At 37.3% G+C, this 13,869-nt stretch overlaps 1 protein-coding gene across 4 annotated transcripts; it reads left to right on the top strand.

Moving 5' to 3' along the window:
• Positions 1 to 242: 242 nt before the first annotated feature.
• On the top strand, positions 243 to 12,613 carry odr4 (odr-4 GPCR localization factor homolog). Of its 4 annotated transcripts, none has more exons than XM_046862301.1 (14): positions 243 to 442; positions 1,820 to 1,919; positions 3,520 to 3,657; positions 3,880 to 3,975; positions 4,407 to 4,513; positions 4,744 to 4,780; positions 4,873 to 5,001; positions 5,662 to 5,757; positions 6,716 to 6,775; positions 6,850 to 6,981; positions 7,152 to 7,230; positions 9,224 to 9,406; positions 10,301 to 10,414; positions 12,489 to 12,613. In XM_046862301.1, the coding sequence occupies exons 2-14, from the start codon at positions 1,821 to 1,823 to the stop codon at positions 12,557 to 12,559; spliced, it is 1,341 nt and encodes a 446-aa protein (XP_046718257.1). In that variant the 5' UTR covers positions 243 to 442; position 1,820; the 3' UTR covers positions 12,560 to 12,613. The 4 variants fall into 4 exon arrangements, with proteins under 4 accessions (XP_046718257.1, XP_046718256.1, XP_046718255.1 ...); XM_046862300.1 differs by lacking the exon at positions 243 to 442 and adding an exon at positions 505 to 523 and having other exon boundaries at positions 6,853 to 6,981; XM_046862299.1 differs by lacking the exon at positions 243 to 442 and adding an exon at positions 505 to 523 and having other exon boundaries at positions 12,492 to 12,613.
• The last annotated feature ends 1,256 nt before the right edge of the window (positions 12,614 to 13,869 follow it).

The following is a 13,869-nucleotide window of genomic DNA, read 5'->3' as shown; positions in this document are numbered from 1 at the left end:
CGATAGGAAGTCTCGCGCGTGCGCCGCGTTCGACGTTTCTGATTGGTCCGTCCGCCCCCCACCACCTCGTTAGGAAGTCTCGCGCGAACGTCGCAGCGCCATCCTGCGCTCAAAGGCCGCCCGTACAATCCAAACTGTCCAATCAGGAAGCTTTATTTGTCAATGACGTGTATTTTATGCCGCGACGCATCGACACTTATTCTGTATCCCAAATACCTGTTCGCTCCCTATTAAAGCGCTTGACGTACAATCTAAAATGGCGTCTTTTTTACACCCTAGGTAGTGCACTACCTCTTTTAACGCTGCGCTATTTGGGATTGGGCCACGTAGCCATATGTGTCCAGCTTTTACTCATGCCCAGAAAGCAGAATCACATATGATATACTCTGCCCGTCCAAAAAAACAAAATAAAGTCACCACCTGGATTTAACTAAGCAAATAGGTAAGAGACTCCGATTGGATAATTACTGCATGGATTATTATGTTTCAGCTGACAACAAGTTATATAACCCTAAATGATGCAGTAAGTAGCTTCTCATTTCCTTAAACAACCATGTCAGAAGACTCATCTTGTGTAAACTGGATAGTGGGGAATGTGGTCTTGAGAAGAAAAGAATCTTGAATAATCGTGAAACGTTTGGTAAAATCAAATCGCAAAGAAACAACAGTAGATCTCACGACTATGTTTAATAGTGAAAGTAAGAGCATTTCCACACTCACAATGCGAAGGAACTGAACAGCTGTGGAGCCTTAAGAAATTCACTCATCAATGAGGCTAATCTAAAAAAAAAGGCTTCAATTTGCTTTGAGAGCATAAAGATTGGACTCTGGAGCAATGGAAGAAGGTCATGTGGTCTGATGAGTCCAGATTTACCTTGTTCCAGAGTGATAGGCACATCAGGGTAAGAAGAGAAGCAGATGAACTGATGCACCCATAATGTCTAGTGCCTACTGTACAAGCGTGTGGGGGCAGTGCTATGATCTGGGGATGCTACAGTTGGTCAGGTCTCAGTTCAGCAGTGTTTTGTGCCCAAAGAATGACGTCAGTTGACTACCTAAACATACTGAATGATCAGGTTATTCAATCAATAGATTTTTTCCATCTAAAAGCACGGGCATATTCCAAGATGACAGTGCCAGGATTCATCAAGCTCTAATTGTGAAAGAGTGATTCAGGGAGCACAAGACATTATTTTCACATGGATTGGCCACCACAGACTACAAATCTTTGGGATGTGCTTGAGAAGACTTTTGCAAGCAATCCGACTCTCCCATCATCAATACATGATCTTGCGGAAAAGTTAATTCAACTCTGGATGGGAATAAATGTGACATTGCAGAAGTTTATCGGAACGAAGCCATGGTGAATACGTGCCGTAATCAAAGGTGGAGGGGCAGTGTATAATCAGGTCACTCCAATGTTTATTTTATATTTGAGTGTTAAATAATCCAAGATCTTAAAAGGATTCACATTTAAAAAGCATGTCCTACCCTGTAAAAGTTTTCACAGTCTTCTGGAAAGGTGTAATAATCAGGATCACTTTTATTGCCATATATCATGGGTTACATTGATGAGGAATTAGTCATGGCATGCTGCTGCTATACAAATGTAAACAAAAATGTGTCCAGTCTGTTTGAGTGATTTAATTAAAGCAACATGACCATCATTCCCGTTGCTTACACACTAATGCCGTAATTATGAGTTTCACGTGCTTACACATAAAATACAGCATGCTTGGTCAGATTATATTTTACATGACGTAGATCATCATGTCTTTATTGTACAGTGGTCTGTTCTCATGGTCTTTTGAATTTGCAGGATGGGCAGAGGCTATATTGTTGAAGAGAGTGTGGAGAAGTATCTGACCAACTTGTCAGCAGCTGCGGGATCATGTGAGACTGGACTGTTCATTGGCCAGGTGAGGATTTTAAAGTTATATTCATGTCATTTTAGTTGTGCATCATTTCTTTTCTTTTTTTACCTTGATTTTCAATTAAAAGTCTATTTATGGGCCAGTACATATCAAGTCAAGTCAAGAGGCTTTTATTGTAGACGAAAAACAGTACAGACAGACAGTGCAGACAGACAGACAACAGAAGATAATACACATAGAGCGCTGACCAGTAAACCTACTGTATACTTTGAATATACAATACTGTGCAAAAAGAACTATAAAAACTATAACCAAGATTATATGTAAACATACACAATGCAGTGCAAAAACAGCAGTTGCAGCAGTCAAGAGGTGCAAAAAAACAGCATGTAAACAGAATAAATAATACATAAATAAATGGTGGTGGAATGGATTGAGTAATGAGTGTGTGTTAAGTTTATATAGATGCAATACTAATATTGCTGCATTTTGATCAAGTTATGTTGATGTAGAAACACATTTATGTCAGTTCAGACTTACAGTATGTCAGGATCAGAAATCCACACCACGTCAGTTTAAAATCATGTCAGGATCAGAAATCAACTGTACGTCAGTTTAAAGTCATGTCAGGTTTAGGAATCAACTTTACGTCAGTTTAAAATCATGTCAGGATCAGGAATCAACTTTACGTCAGTTTAAAATCATGTCAGGATCAGGAATCAACTTTACGTCAGTTTAAAATTGTCAGGATCAGGAATCAACTTTACGTCAGTTTAAAGTCATGTCAGGATCAGGAATCAATTTTACGGCAGTTTAAAGTCATGTCAGGATCAGGAATCAACTTTACGTCAGTTTAAAGTCATGTCAGGATCAGGAATCAACTTTACGTCAGTTTAAAGTCATGTCAGGATCAGGAATCAACTTTACATCAGTTTAAAATCATGTCAGGATCAGGAATCAACTTTACGTCAGTTTAAAATTATGTCAGGATCAGGAATCAACTTTACGTCAGTTTAAAGTCATGTCAGGATCAGGAATCCACCCCACATCAGTTTAAAGTCATGTCAGGATCAGGAATCCACCCCACATCAGTTTAAAGTCATGTCAGGATCAGGAATCAACGTTACATCAGTTTAAAATCATGTCAGGATCAGGAATCCACCCCAAGTCAGTTTAAAGTCATGTCAGGATCAGGAATCAACTTTACGTCAGTTTAAAGTCATGTCAGGATCAGGAATCAACTTTACGTCAGTTTAAAGGATCTACTTAATGCCAGTCAACAGCATGGACTGTATTTGTGTACACTACCTGATATAAAATAATCATTTCAGACCCGTAAAAGACCTGATATTATACTTATTTCCAGACTGATCCATCACTAAGCCATTATACAAGCATTGTATATATCAAAATAAAGATCTTGTATGTAAAAGGATGCATGGTGTTGCAGCATGTATTGTTGCTGCCCCATATGCTTCAGCATCCAAAGACATTTTATATCCAGTTCTCTGCTTCCAACTTTGTGTCAGCAATACAACAAATGAATTTTGTGGCCAGTTGTCCACAAACTTTGGGTTAAATAGCACAGCTGCAAAGTGTCCAAGTTCCCAGTAACAAGTAAATATGCCAAATATTCTGCCCTTAGTGTTCAGCACAGAGGGACTTTGTGGTTCTGGCTGTCCAGACGCCTCACAGAGAGACTGAGGGAGCCACAGAGGGCAAGAGAACGCCAAGCTCACTGGACAGCATTGATGTTGAGTGGGTTGCTGAGCATGCCAGGCAGGTGAGGAACATGTACAGGCTGAAACTTTCACATTGTAACCCAAAGTCAAAGAGAGAGGGTTTGTGTTATTGTCTTGGTTTATTTGAGGAAGTCTTCCTCAGAAAGCATCACAATAATTGAATATGTATTAACACACAATTTAACATATGTATAATGTTTCACAATGACTCACATGATAATTTAGACAGTGTGAATTTTTATAAATATTTTCTCTACTTGTAGGTTTCTCGGATGCTCCCTGGAGGTGTGAGCATTCTGGGTTTGTTTCTCATCGCCCCACCCGAGGTGTCAAAAGAAGCGCAGAACACACTAAAAAAGGTGTTGAAAAGATGATTCCTGTCAATAATGTTATACTGAAAGTCAGAAAAATGCTGATCCAGTAATTCCCTGCTTTACCGGTCAATCGCGGAATTGCATTTGCCACATAACTAATTAGTTTGGCTGATTTTCACGGTTTCTTGCGGATAGCGCGATAGACCAAAAAACTTATAGGGAATTTTTTAATGGAGTTTTATGTTAATAATGAAATTTATTACTAAAAATTTAATCATTAATTATAAAATGAAGTAAACTGTTTATACAGTACTGCATACATAAAATAGCATTTTTGGGGTGGCATCCGTGTATCGTGGCAGTTTTGGAACGTAACCACCGTGATAAACGGAGGATTACTGTATCATGATGCACAATTTGAAAAAAGCTCTACATTCTACTGTATCTCTCCTCACTAGAATGTGTGTTTACTTTAGTTTGTCTTTGCTGTGGATAAATCCTTGTCTAAAAACAAGCTGTGGGATCTATCAGAGGACGATGTGACTGAGCGCATCACCCTGCACATCTGTTCCAAAACAAGAAAGTATCCTTATTTGTGTGGGAGAAGAACAAACACCGTGGGTCCAAGATGATTTAGGACACAGGGTGATTTACTATGATCTATAAACCTGTACTATATTTCATAGTGAAGCCGATTGCAGCAAGTTATAGCACTGACATCTTAGACTGCCAGGATTATATTTCAGTTCATTGTAGTTTATCCTGAATATTGCTCAGTAACATTGTAAATCCTCCTTAAGTTTCTGCCAACAGAGCCATCTGCAGAACATTTGATGTGAAAGATCCAAAGGTATGCCCCTGAAGTCTGGGTATATAACTACATTTCTCTGATGTTTACTACACTATCATTCCTGTACACTACATCTCATTTTTTTCCTTCAGTGTTCAGCAAAGCCTGCAGATTGGAGGTATCAGAGTGGCATCTCATCCTCGTGGCCCCTGATCACCTGCAACGTGCAGCTCGACTTGCAGATCCCTGTGACATCAGAAAATGTTGACGGGTCCATTAAGGTGAAAAAATGCTACTGCTGAAATGAATCACAATTAATCATTATAAATATGGAGTTCATTTAAAATTTGATGTAAAAGTTGCACAAAGTCCCATCGGGCTATTCGGGTGAAAGGCACATCGCTAGATATTAGGTTTCAGGACCATATTTGGAAGTGATTCAAACCAAATTGGGAAGTGTTGGATTCATTATTAGTATTGGACAAAAGTAGAAGCCAGTGATCTGCACTCAGCATTTTTTTTTATCTCTGATTGTATGGTAGAAGAGTGAAAATATTCATTTGAATGGAATATGTGGTGCTTAATGATGGCTCAGTGCAACTTTGAATTCTGCAGCTATAGTCCTTTGCTGCTCTTTGTAAATACACACCGGCATGTACGCTGGCCAAGGAGCGGCGATCTGGCTGTTTTTAGACTGTTTCTACTTGGCATATTAAATAGCGTACCTACCAAAATGATGCTCTTTTTAAAATCAGGAACATGCAGGTATGTAGTTAGTTCTGAAGCTATAATAAGTTATATAGTTGGATAGGCACATAGCCAGTCTACTGTATTTTATGGCTTCCAAGGTAAAGGTAATTGATTGAAAAGTGAGATATAGAGTATTGTTTATGTATTTATATGTGTAAGTAAGAATGATTTCCGTGTGTGGTATGTTACAGGATCAACTGAGGACATGGGCTAAACAGATCGAGGCTGCTCTCTGTCTCATAAACGGCAAAGCTGTAACAGATGACTCTGAGCTCCTGTCAGGGCCAGTGAGTATTTTTGGAGCTTATCCTTTTTATCTCCCATTTTAATGTCATGTAAGTGGGCGTACCAGTCACATCTCCAGTTCACAAGTAAGAATGCATATAACCGACATATATATTTATCCATTTCATCAAACAGAAAAATGAGTGTGTATTGCAGACCTGTCCACACATTTTGCACAGGAGGGCTGCATGATAGTGAGAATTAGAAAGTGATTGTCTTTCACAGGAGCCACAGATAGATAGATCACTTTATATATCCCAGAAGGAAATGAAAGTGAAAAGCATTTTATGAGGGAAATGAGTCTTTTTAAGCAAGCAATTCTAAATGATTTCAAGCAAGCGATTGTAAACCAAATACGGATCTGCACTGGAGCTTCAAGGATGGATTTGGACTGTAGTTGATGTTAACAGTCTACTAAAATGGCTGAGGACAACAGGTTGCATTTAATCACCAATCACTGCACACCTCAGCAAAGATTAACTGTAATAAATGGACATTAAGTGCCACCCAGATGAGGATTGTTTCGCTTTAGAGTCTGGTTCCTCTCAAGGTTTCTTCTTTATACCATTCCATGGAGTTTTTTTAGGGTAAAACGTACAATAATAAGGAACAAACTAACGCATTATTTTATCTTCTTAAAATACTATCTATCTTTATCGCTTATCTAAAGCTGCTTTTAGACAGTGTCCACTGTTAAAATCATTATATAAATACAAATTTATTGAAATGAATTAGATCATTTTTACAGTTCTGTATTCCATACAGCGTAATACCAGACTGAAGTGCTCTGGAAAAATAGTGATTCAGGTTAAACCTCCTATTTGTTTATTAGTAAATGTGTATTTTTGACCAAATAGTTTTAGTCGACCAACTACATATGATGTAAAGGCTTATGATGTCTCACTTTGTTTGCTCGCTACTAGTTTTTGAAATATAATTTATGTTCACTTTCTGACACAGAAAAAGGGCACAAAGGCAAGCCAACAGCAGTCATTTAAAGCACAGATCCTCGTCTCAGCAGTGAGTATAATGTGGATAAATTAAGCAAGCAATAGTGTTAGAAGTTTCTCTGTTTAACTAAGTGTGTGAATCAGGAGGATACAGATGCGAGCCAGATGTCCAGCGCTGTAGTGCACGAGTGCAGCGGCTCGGTGTGTGTGAGAGGAACAGTTCACTGCAGAGCTTACATTCATACCAACAAACCTAAAACCAGACATGCTGCACAGGTGAGCATAACATGTTATTATTATTTTTATTTAGCCAACATAGTTTTCTTGACCTTTGTAAGCATACATGAATAGTCTTACATGTTTCAGTAACTGAATATCCGTAAGGCAATTTTTTTATTCGCTTCCTTTCTATGTTACTTTCTTTGTTTTTGCTACCGCTTTCACAGGCACTCAAGAGGGATGTAATGAACACTGTTTTCAGTCGAGTGGAGATGCTTCTGGAGGATCTGCTCATGAGTGAAGGAGGTAAAACATAATGCATGATACAAATTAAAGTTTCAAATAATTAATTATTAGACTTCTTCTTTCGGCTTCTCTCATTAGGGGTCTCCACCTTGGCCTTCCTCTTTTCCTCCTTCCTGGTGGCTCCACCTCAGCATTCTTCTACCGATACACCCCATGTCCCTCCTCTGCACATGTCCTAACCATCTCAATCTCACCTCCCTCACCTTGTCTCCAGACCGTCCTACATTCGCTGTCCCTCCAATAAACTTGTTTCTAATCCTGTCCATCGTCGTCACTCCCAACGAAAACCTCAACATCTTTAGCTCTGCTACACTTTCCCTTTCACTCTCACAGATACTCTTTTTTCACAAATCATTCCTGCTATCACTCTTCTCCACCCACTCCACCCTGCCTACACTCTTTTCTTCACTTCTCTAACACACTCTCCGTTACTTTGCACTGTTGACCCCAGGTACCTGAACTCCTCCACCTTCTCCACCTCTTCTCCCTGCAACCGCACCCCTCCACTGCCCTCCCTCTCATTTACACACATGTACTCTGTCTTACTTTTACTGACTTTTATTCCCCTTCTCTTCAGCGCGTACCTACACCTCTCCAGGCTCTTCTCAACCTGCTCCCTACTCTCACCACAAATCACATCATCCTCAAACATCATAGTCCACGGACCTTGTCTGTCAATCTGTCCATCACCGCTGCAAACAGGAAAGGGCTCAGAGCCGATGTTAGTAACTAGAAGTCAACTGATAGTGTGTTTTACCGATAGCCAGGTTGGAAAGTACTTGCAGTTAACCGATTAATCAATCGATTTTTTTTTTAATCCAGTATTCATTAAAAAAAAACACTATATGTAAAATAGTACTGAACTTTATTAAAAAAAAAAACAGTACGTGAAAATGTGCTAAATAAAATAAATACAAATATATTAATTAATACATACAATTATAGAATTGATAAATAATAAACAGCACATTGCGTCAGTGATTCGCCACTAGAGGGCGCTTTCGTAATGACTGGAAAACCATTGATATGGAAACTCTGTTGGAACTCTGTTAATAACCAAGGGGAATTTTTGTTTGATAGCCAAAATTTTTTAAATACAGATATGAAATTAGTAAAACATATTTTCAAAATATGTCTCTGGCATTGTTCAGAGGGCTGTTCGTAGTTTGGGGACCCCTGGTTTATGCATTAAACAGGCTCTGGGTTACTAATATAGAAGTTATGACCAAGTGGACACTAGATGGCGCTGTAAGAATATAAAATAATTTGTTCTTCTCACATGTCTAAAGGTTTTAAAGGTGTGGATGGAAGAGTTCCATGAATTTCTCTCAGTGGAGTCGTAATGTTAACAGCTGGCAAAATTCCTAAAGCATCGTCTAAATGTCTCAGAATATCAGATATCTTTCTGCTTTGTTTCATTATACGATTATACGCAGCTGCCAGATTGACTGAAATATCCTGGAAAATAAAAGTTTAAATACATTAGGAAGGAACACATTGGAGGTTTACTGAAAGTTGCAGATGATTTCTTTAAATCACTTTGATTCCGAACATGAGCTTTTTGGACAAGATGCATTTGGAAGAGCTCAACAGAAGGTGTTGAGCTTTAATCTATATTATAAGGGACGTTTGAATTGAATCTATACCCTGCAAATGCAGGAATGTACTTAAATTGAACTTTATAGCCGCTGTATGAACTGTAAAAAAATAAATAAATAAATAAAAAGATATGCTGAATATTGTAAACCGCATAGTCATGCTCCTTGAACTGGAAACAAATTGGGTTAAACAAGAAAAACACTAGCTTTCGTAATAATGACTTTGCAAACCAGTCTTCAGGGTCAGTCTGAGAGCAAAGATAAATGTGTTTTCAATAGTAGTTGAAGATATGAAAACTTGAAACTTATTGCATACATGCGCTTAAAGGAATTAAGTGTTGGTTTTGAGCATTTGAAAGTAAAAATATGATCTAATTTAATTGCTGTCTCTGCAGATCTGGCATGCGGACAGCAGGATCTTCCTCGGCGTGTATTTGCCCCCATATTTGGCTCTGGACTGAGTGTGTGTGACTACATTTTCCCAGATGAGAGCACTGCGGATGTGGCTGAGCGGTTTAAAGAAATGCTCGGGTTTGATGTATCAGAGAGGGAAATGGACATCGGCGTGGAGGCTCCAAGTACAGTCACATATTTCATCACATTGTTTTTCTTATTAGGGGCCAAGCACCATTTGTGGCATAGCCATTTTATGAAATTTTCACTTATTTTAAATTTGACTGTCTCTAGCACGTTGGTCTTTGACTCTAAATCCCTATACACCACTAAAAGGGCAAACTCCACAAACTCAATTCTACTTTCCATCTTTTGGGTCAAACAGAGTTCAAAAGACACTATTTGGACCAAATATGGAACGTAATCTCAAATAGATAACCTGATTTTTATTTTTTTCCTATGGAATGATATTTTGACATAAAACATCTCTTGATTTTTCCAGAAGGGGTCAAATCTAACATATTTGCCAGACAGCATGTTGGACACATTGAAATGTAGTAAAATCTATTTTTAAAATTATTCTTATCATTAATTTTGGATTACAGGATCTTGAGAGAAAAACATTAACTGTAATGTTCATGTAGCAGCGCTTTTATTCACCACACTTCAATTGTTAATCAAAATTTGAAAACCATTTGCAGCAACTGTTCTCTCAATTAAAGGAACTAGTTTTAGGAATGTGTTTTGTTAAAACAATACTGTGATAGTGTTAAACTGATAAAAGCCTAACATTGTTATAGTGCTTATCTAAAGTTACAATGTTCGACTTTTTGATGCTTGAAGGGTGTGTTCACGGAGTGTGTGCCAGGAGTTTAAAGGCATTTTAAAAGCTCTGTGAACATTGCCTTGTCCTGCATAGACCAGTTTCAACAAAGTCTTGATTTTCCTACGAATAACTGAACTGAAATACCAAAACAAAAAATGACATGAATTGTAAGGCCCCAGGCTATAAGGAAATGAGCCTCTATAAAGTGAGGAAAGTGGGCATGTGGGGATTTATGCATGTGTTTGTGTTTTAGCATGTTGCTCTGTTTTGGGAGTGGAAGATGGATGTGATGAAGCCACTGACAATGTGCCTATGCAATCCAGTGCTGAAACAGTCCCAAAAAAGGAAGCAGCAATACAATATGCAGGTGTGTTTCACACAATCATAAACATTTTTAATATAAGGTCTGTGTAAATACATAGTTTGTTTTAAAAAGCATTCAAAAATATATTTTGTGTCTGAAAAAGGAAACATATCAGTGACAAACTGCAAAATTATTACACTGTCGAACCATATTGACTTGTTTAGCACTCAGCAAACTTCCTTAGATGGTTTCTGACCACTTAAGTAAAAAAACATGTAAGCAGTACAATGTAATACAATACCAATATATCCTAAAAAATATCATAATAATAATATTCAGTTTTTATCTGCTCATAAAAAAGACTGATTTGTTGAGAACGATATTTGACTTTGAAAGTCTCCCCAAATGGAAATACTTCAGTAAAGTACAGAAACGTGAAAAAGCTACTTTAGTATTGTAACAAATTACACTTACTGCCTTACTGTCTACCACTGTGTAGGACTCACCAGTGGAAGTTCTGAAGCTTGAATCCTTGGCCTTCTAATCAGACATCCTGAATAGTTCATAACCTCTGAGGCATCCCCTGTTTCATATTGATATATGTACCCACAACAAAACGTATCAAATGTTTAAAATGAGAATATATGCAGTTCAAATGAAAAAAAAGTCATTTTTAATTTGATGGCTGCAACACAACTCAAAGTTCTGACAGCACAATGTATACCACTGTGTAGCATCTGGGAACTGAGGAGACCATATGCTGAAGTTTTGGGAGAGCAATGTTGTCCCATATGTTTCTGATACAGGATTCTAGCTGCTCAACAGTTCTGGGTGTCCTTTGTTGTGTTTTACATTTCATGATGCACCAAAAGTTTTCAAATGGTAAAAGGCAGGCCAATACAGCACCCATAATTTTCTACTATAAGGTCATGCTATTGTAATAGATGGAGTATTTGGTTAGCATTGTCTTGCTCAAATACACAAGGCCTATGTACCATGATGGAGCCTTTCCAAATGTGCAAGATGCCCATTCCACAGAAATGCACCTTTTTGAAATGAGCACTGATAGCAAGCCAGATGGTCCCACTTCTCTTTAGTCTAGAGGACATTATGTCCATGATTTTCCAAAAAGCATTCGATTCATGTGACCACAGAAAGTTTTCCACTTTGCCTGAGTACATTTTAAATGAGCTTTTGCCCTGAGAGGATACTGGCATTTTTAGATCATGTTCACTCATGCCCTCTTCTTTACATGTTGCAAATGTAACATTTGTGAATGTTGCAAACTGTGTTCACAGACAATGATTTCTGGAGGTGTTAATAAGCCTATGCAGTGATTTCTATTACAGTGCCACCAGAGGGCCTGAAGATCACAGGCATCCAGTATTGATTTTTGCCCTTGTCCCTTGTGAGATTATTTAAAAGTATTTATATTATTACTGTAAATAAGATATTCAACTCTTTTGCAATTTTATGTTGAGGAACATTAATTCTGAACTCTGAACTTTACTACTGAGAGATTCTGCCTCTCTAAAATACACTATTCATACCCACTCATCTTACTGCCATTTAACTTTTCCATGTTGCAGCCATCAGATACTATATTGCCTCATTTTACTTCCCTTAAAATGGTAAATTGTCTTGTACATTTTTCTACATTTTACATGTTTTCTATGTTGTGAATAGAATATTGGTTTATGAGATTTGCAAATCATTATTTTCTGTTTTTATTGACATTTTACGCAATCCCAGCTATTTTGGAATTAGGGTTGTAAGTCATACAGGTACAAGAAATTTGTTCATGTTCACGTTTTACATCAAAATTGGGACACAAACTTAATAATTAACTTAATAGATATTATGGGTGCACATTTCCAGTCCAATCAGTCAGCGCCACACCTTATTCTGCCTGTTAGAATTAGTTGAATTTCAAATGGCTTGGAAAGAAAGCCTGCTGCATCACTAGCACTTTTCAGTAAGCTTGTATACCCCTGCTCTAATTGTATGTGATGGGCCTCAGTCCTGGTTCATATTGAGCCTTGTTAATGCCAGTGTTTTTCCACTGGCAAAAAAAAAAATGATGTTAAAAATGCCCTCATTCATCAATCTCTTTTTTTTTTTCTGTGACTTCTCCCAGCAGGCGTGGTGGTAGCAGCTGCAGTTGCCCTCTTGGCAACAGTGACCTCCCTACTCTATCTTACCGATTAACCATGAGACCACAGTTGTTTATTATAATTATAATAAACTAGAAAATTACCTTTTCTCTCTGTCTTCTTTATTACATTTGTAAAATCATATAATTACCATTTCAATATCACTGTTTTAATTAATAATTTTTGTGTTTTTTTATATCTCAATATCAAATGTTTAAGTTCAACTTATAAATGTTATGCAAGCCCATTTTTTGCATGAACCAGGATGATGGTGAATGTTGAAGTTCTTGAAACCCCCAAATCTACCAGCAAAGTCTTAATGTTACAATCTAGTAGAGCATGTCTTTATACAGTCTTGTATAGAATTCAGCCAATAATTAATAGGGATCATCTCATACAGTGTGAAAGTGTAAAAGACACACTGCACAACAGGATTTTTAAAAAATGCGCATATAAATGAACCTGGGAGAAACCTGCATAATGCATCTGCAACTTTGGATTTCACGTGTCTTTTTGTCAACAAACCAGCAAGAGTTTTGTAAAGATGCTCTAAGGGTTTTTAAATTGCACACAACTCGAGCTATTTGAAACAGCGTTCGTGTTATTTTAATTACTGCGCTGTGGTACAATGTCACTTGGCAGGTAAAATGTTATCATGGTTTTTTCAGTTATTCAACATCATTCAATTTATCAAACGATGCTTTAACCATAGAAATTGGCGTCATATTTTAGATCATATCAAGATTAATAATAGTTTTATTATTAGCAATTAATTACAATAATTGACTTCCATTGTATTTTGCAAAATAATTTCCCAGATAGCAAAATTCACAATTGTGAGCTCACTATTAATCACAATTTCTACATATCTTCACAATACAGTGTGATGGTACATGCATTTACCTGTATGTAGATAAAGCATCACATTGTTTGAGCCCACACTTGACCATACACACACACGTTAATGGAAACACCCAGAAACTCTTAATCATTATTAACTCATTCATAAAAGTTTCTTTTACAAAGCCACAATTTCACTGTTTCTTTTAATCCTATATCCTGTTTCCTCAACATGACTGTGCCAGATGATTTCACACCAGGACCATTAATGACCTGAGGCATTTTTACAGTTAAAACTGTAAATTAATTTAGTAGTAAAATTTTGTTATTATTATCACGTCCCGCTTAGTTATAATTTATCGGCAAACTGCATAATGTTCTTGATAAACCATTTTAACTGTCCATTTACTGTAATGTGCTTACAACAAATCTTCTTGTAAATCTTAATGACTAATGCTAAATGCACTGGTTTGTGGGAAAAAATGTCACATAGTATTCTAGTTCTAGATATTTGGTGTCTTTTTT

This window comes from Silurus meridionalis, chromosome 12, assembly GCF_014805685.1.
Source record: "Silurus meridionalis isolate SWU-2019-XX chromosome 12, ASM1480568v1, whole genome shotgun sequence".
Taxonomy (NCBI): Eukaryota; Metazoa; Chordata; class Actinopteri; order Siluriformes; family Siluridae; genus Silurus; species Silurus meridionalis.
The sequence above is the reverse complement of the archived record's forward strand: the minus strand, read 5'-3'. Positions and strand labels throughout refer to the sequence as shown.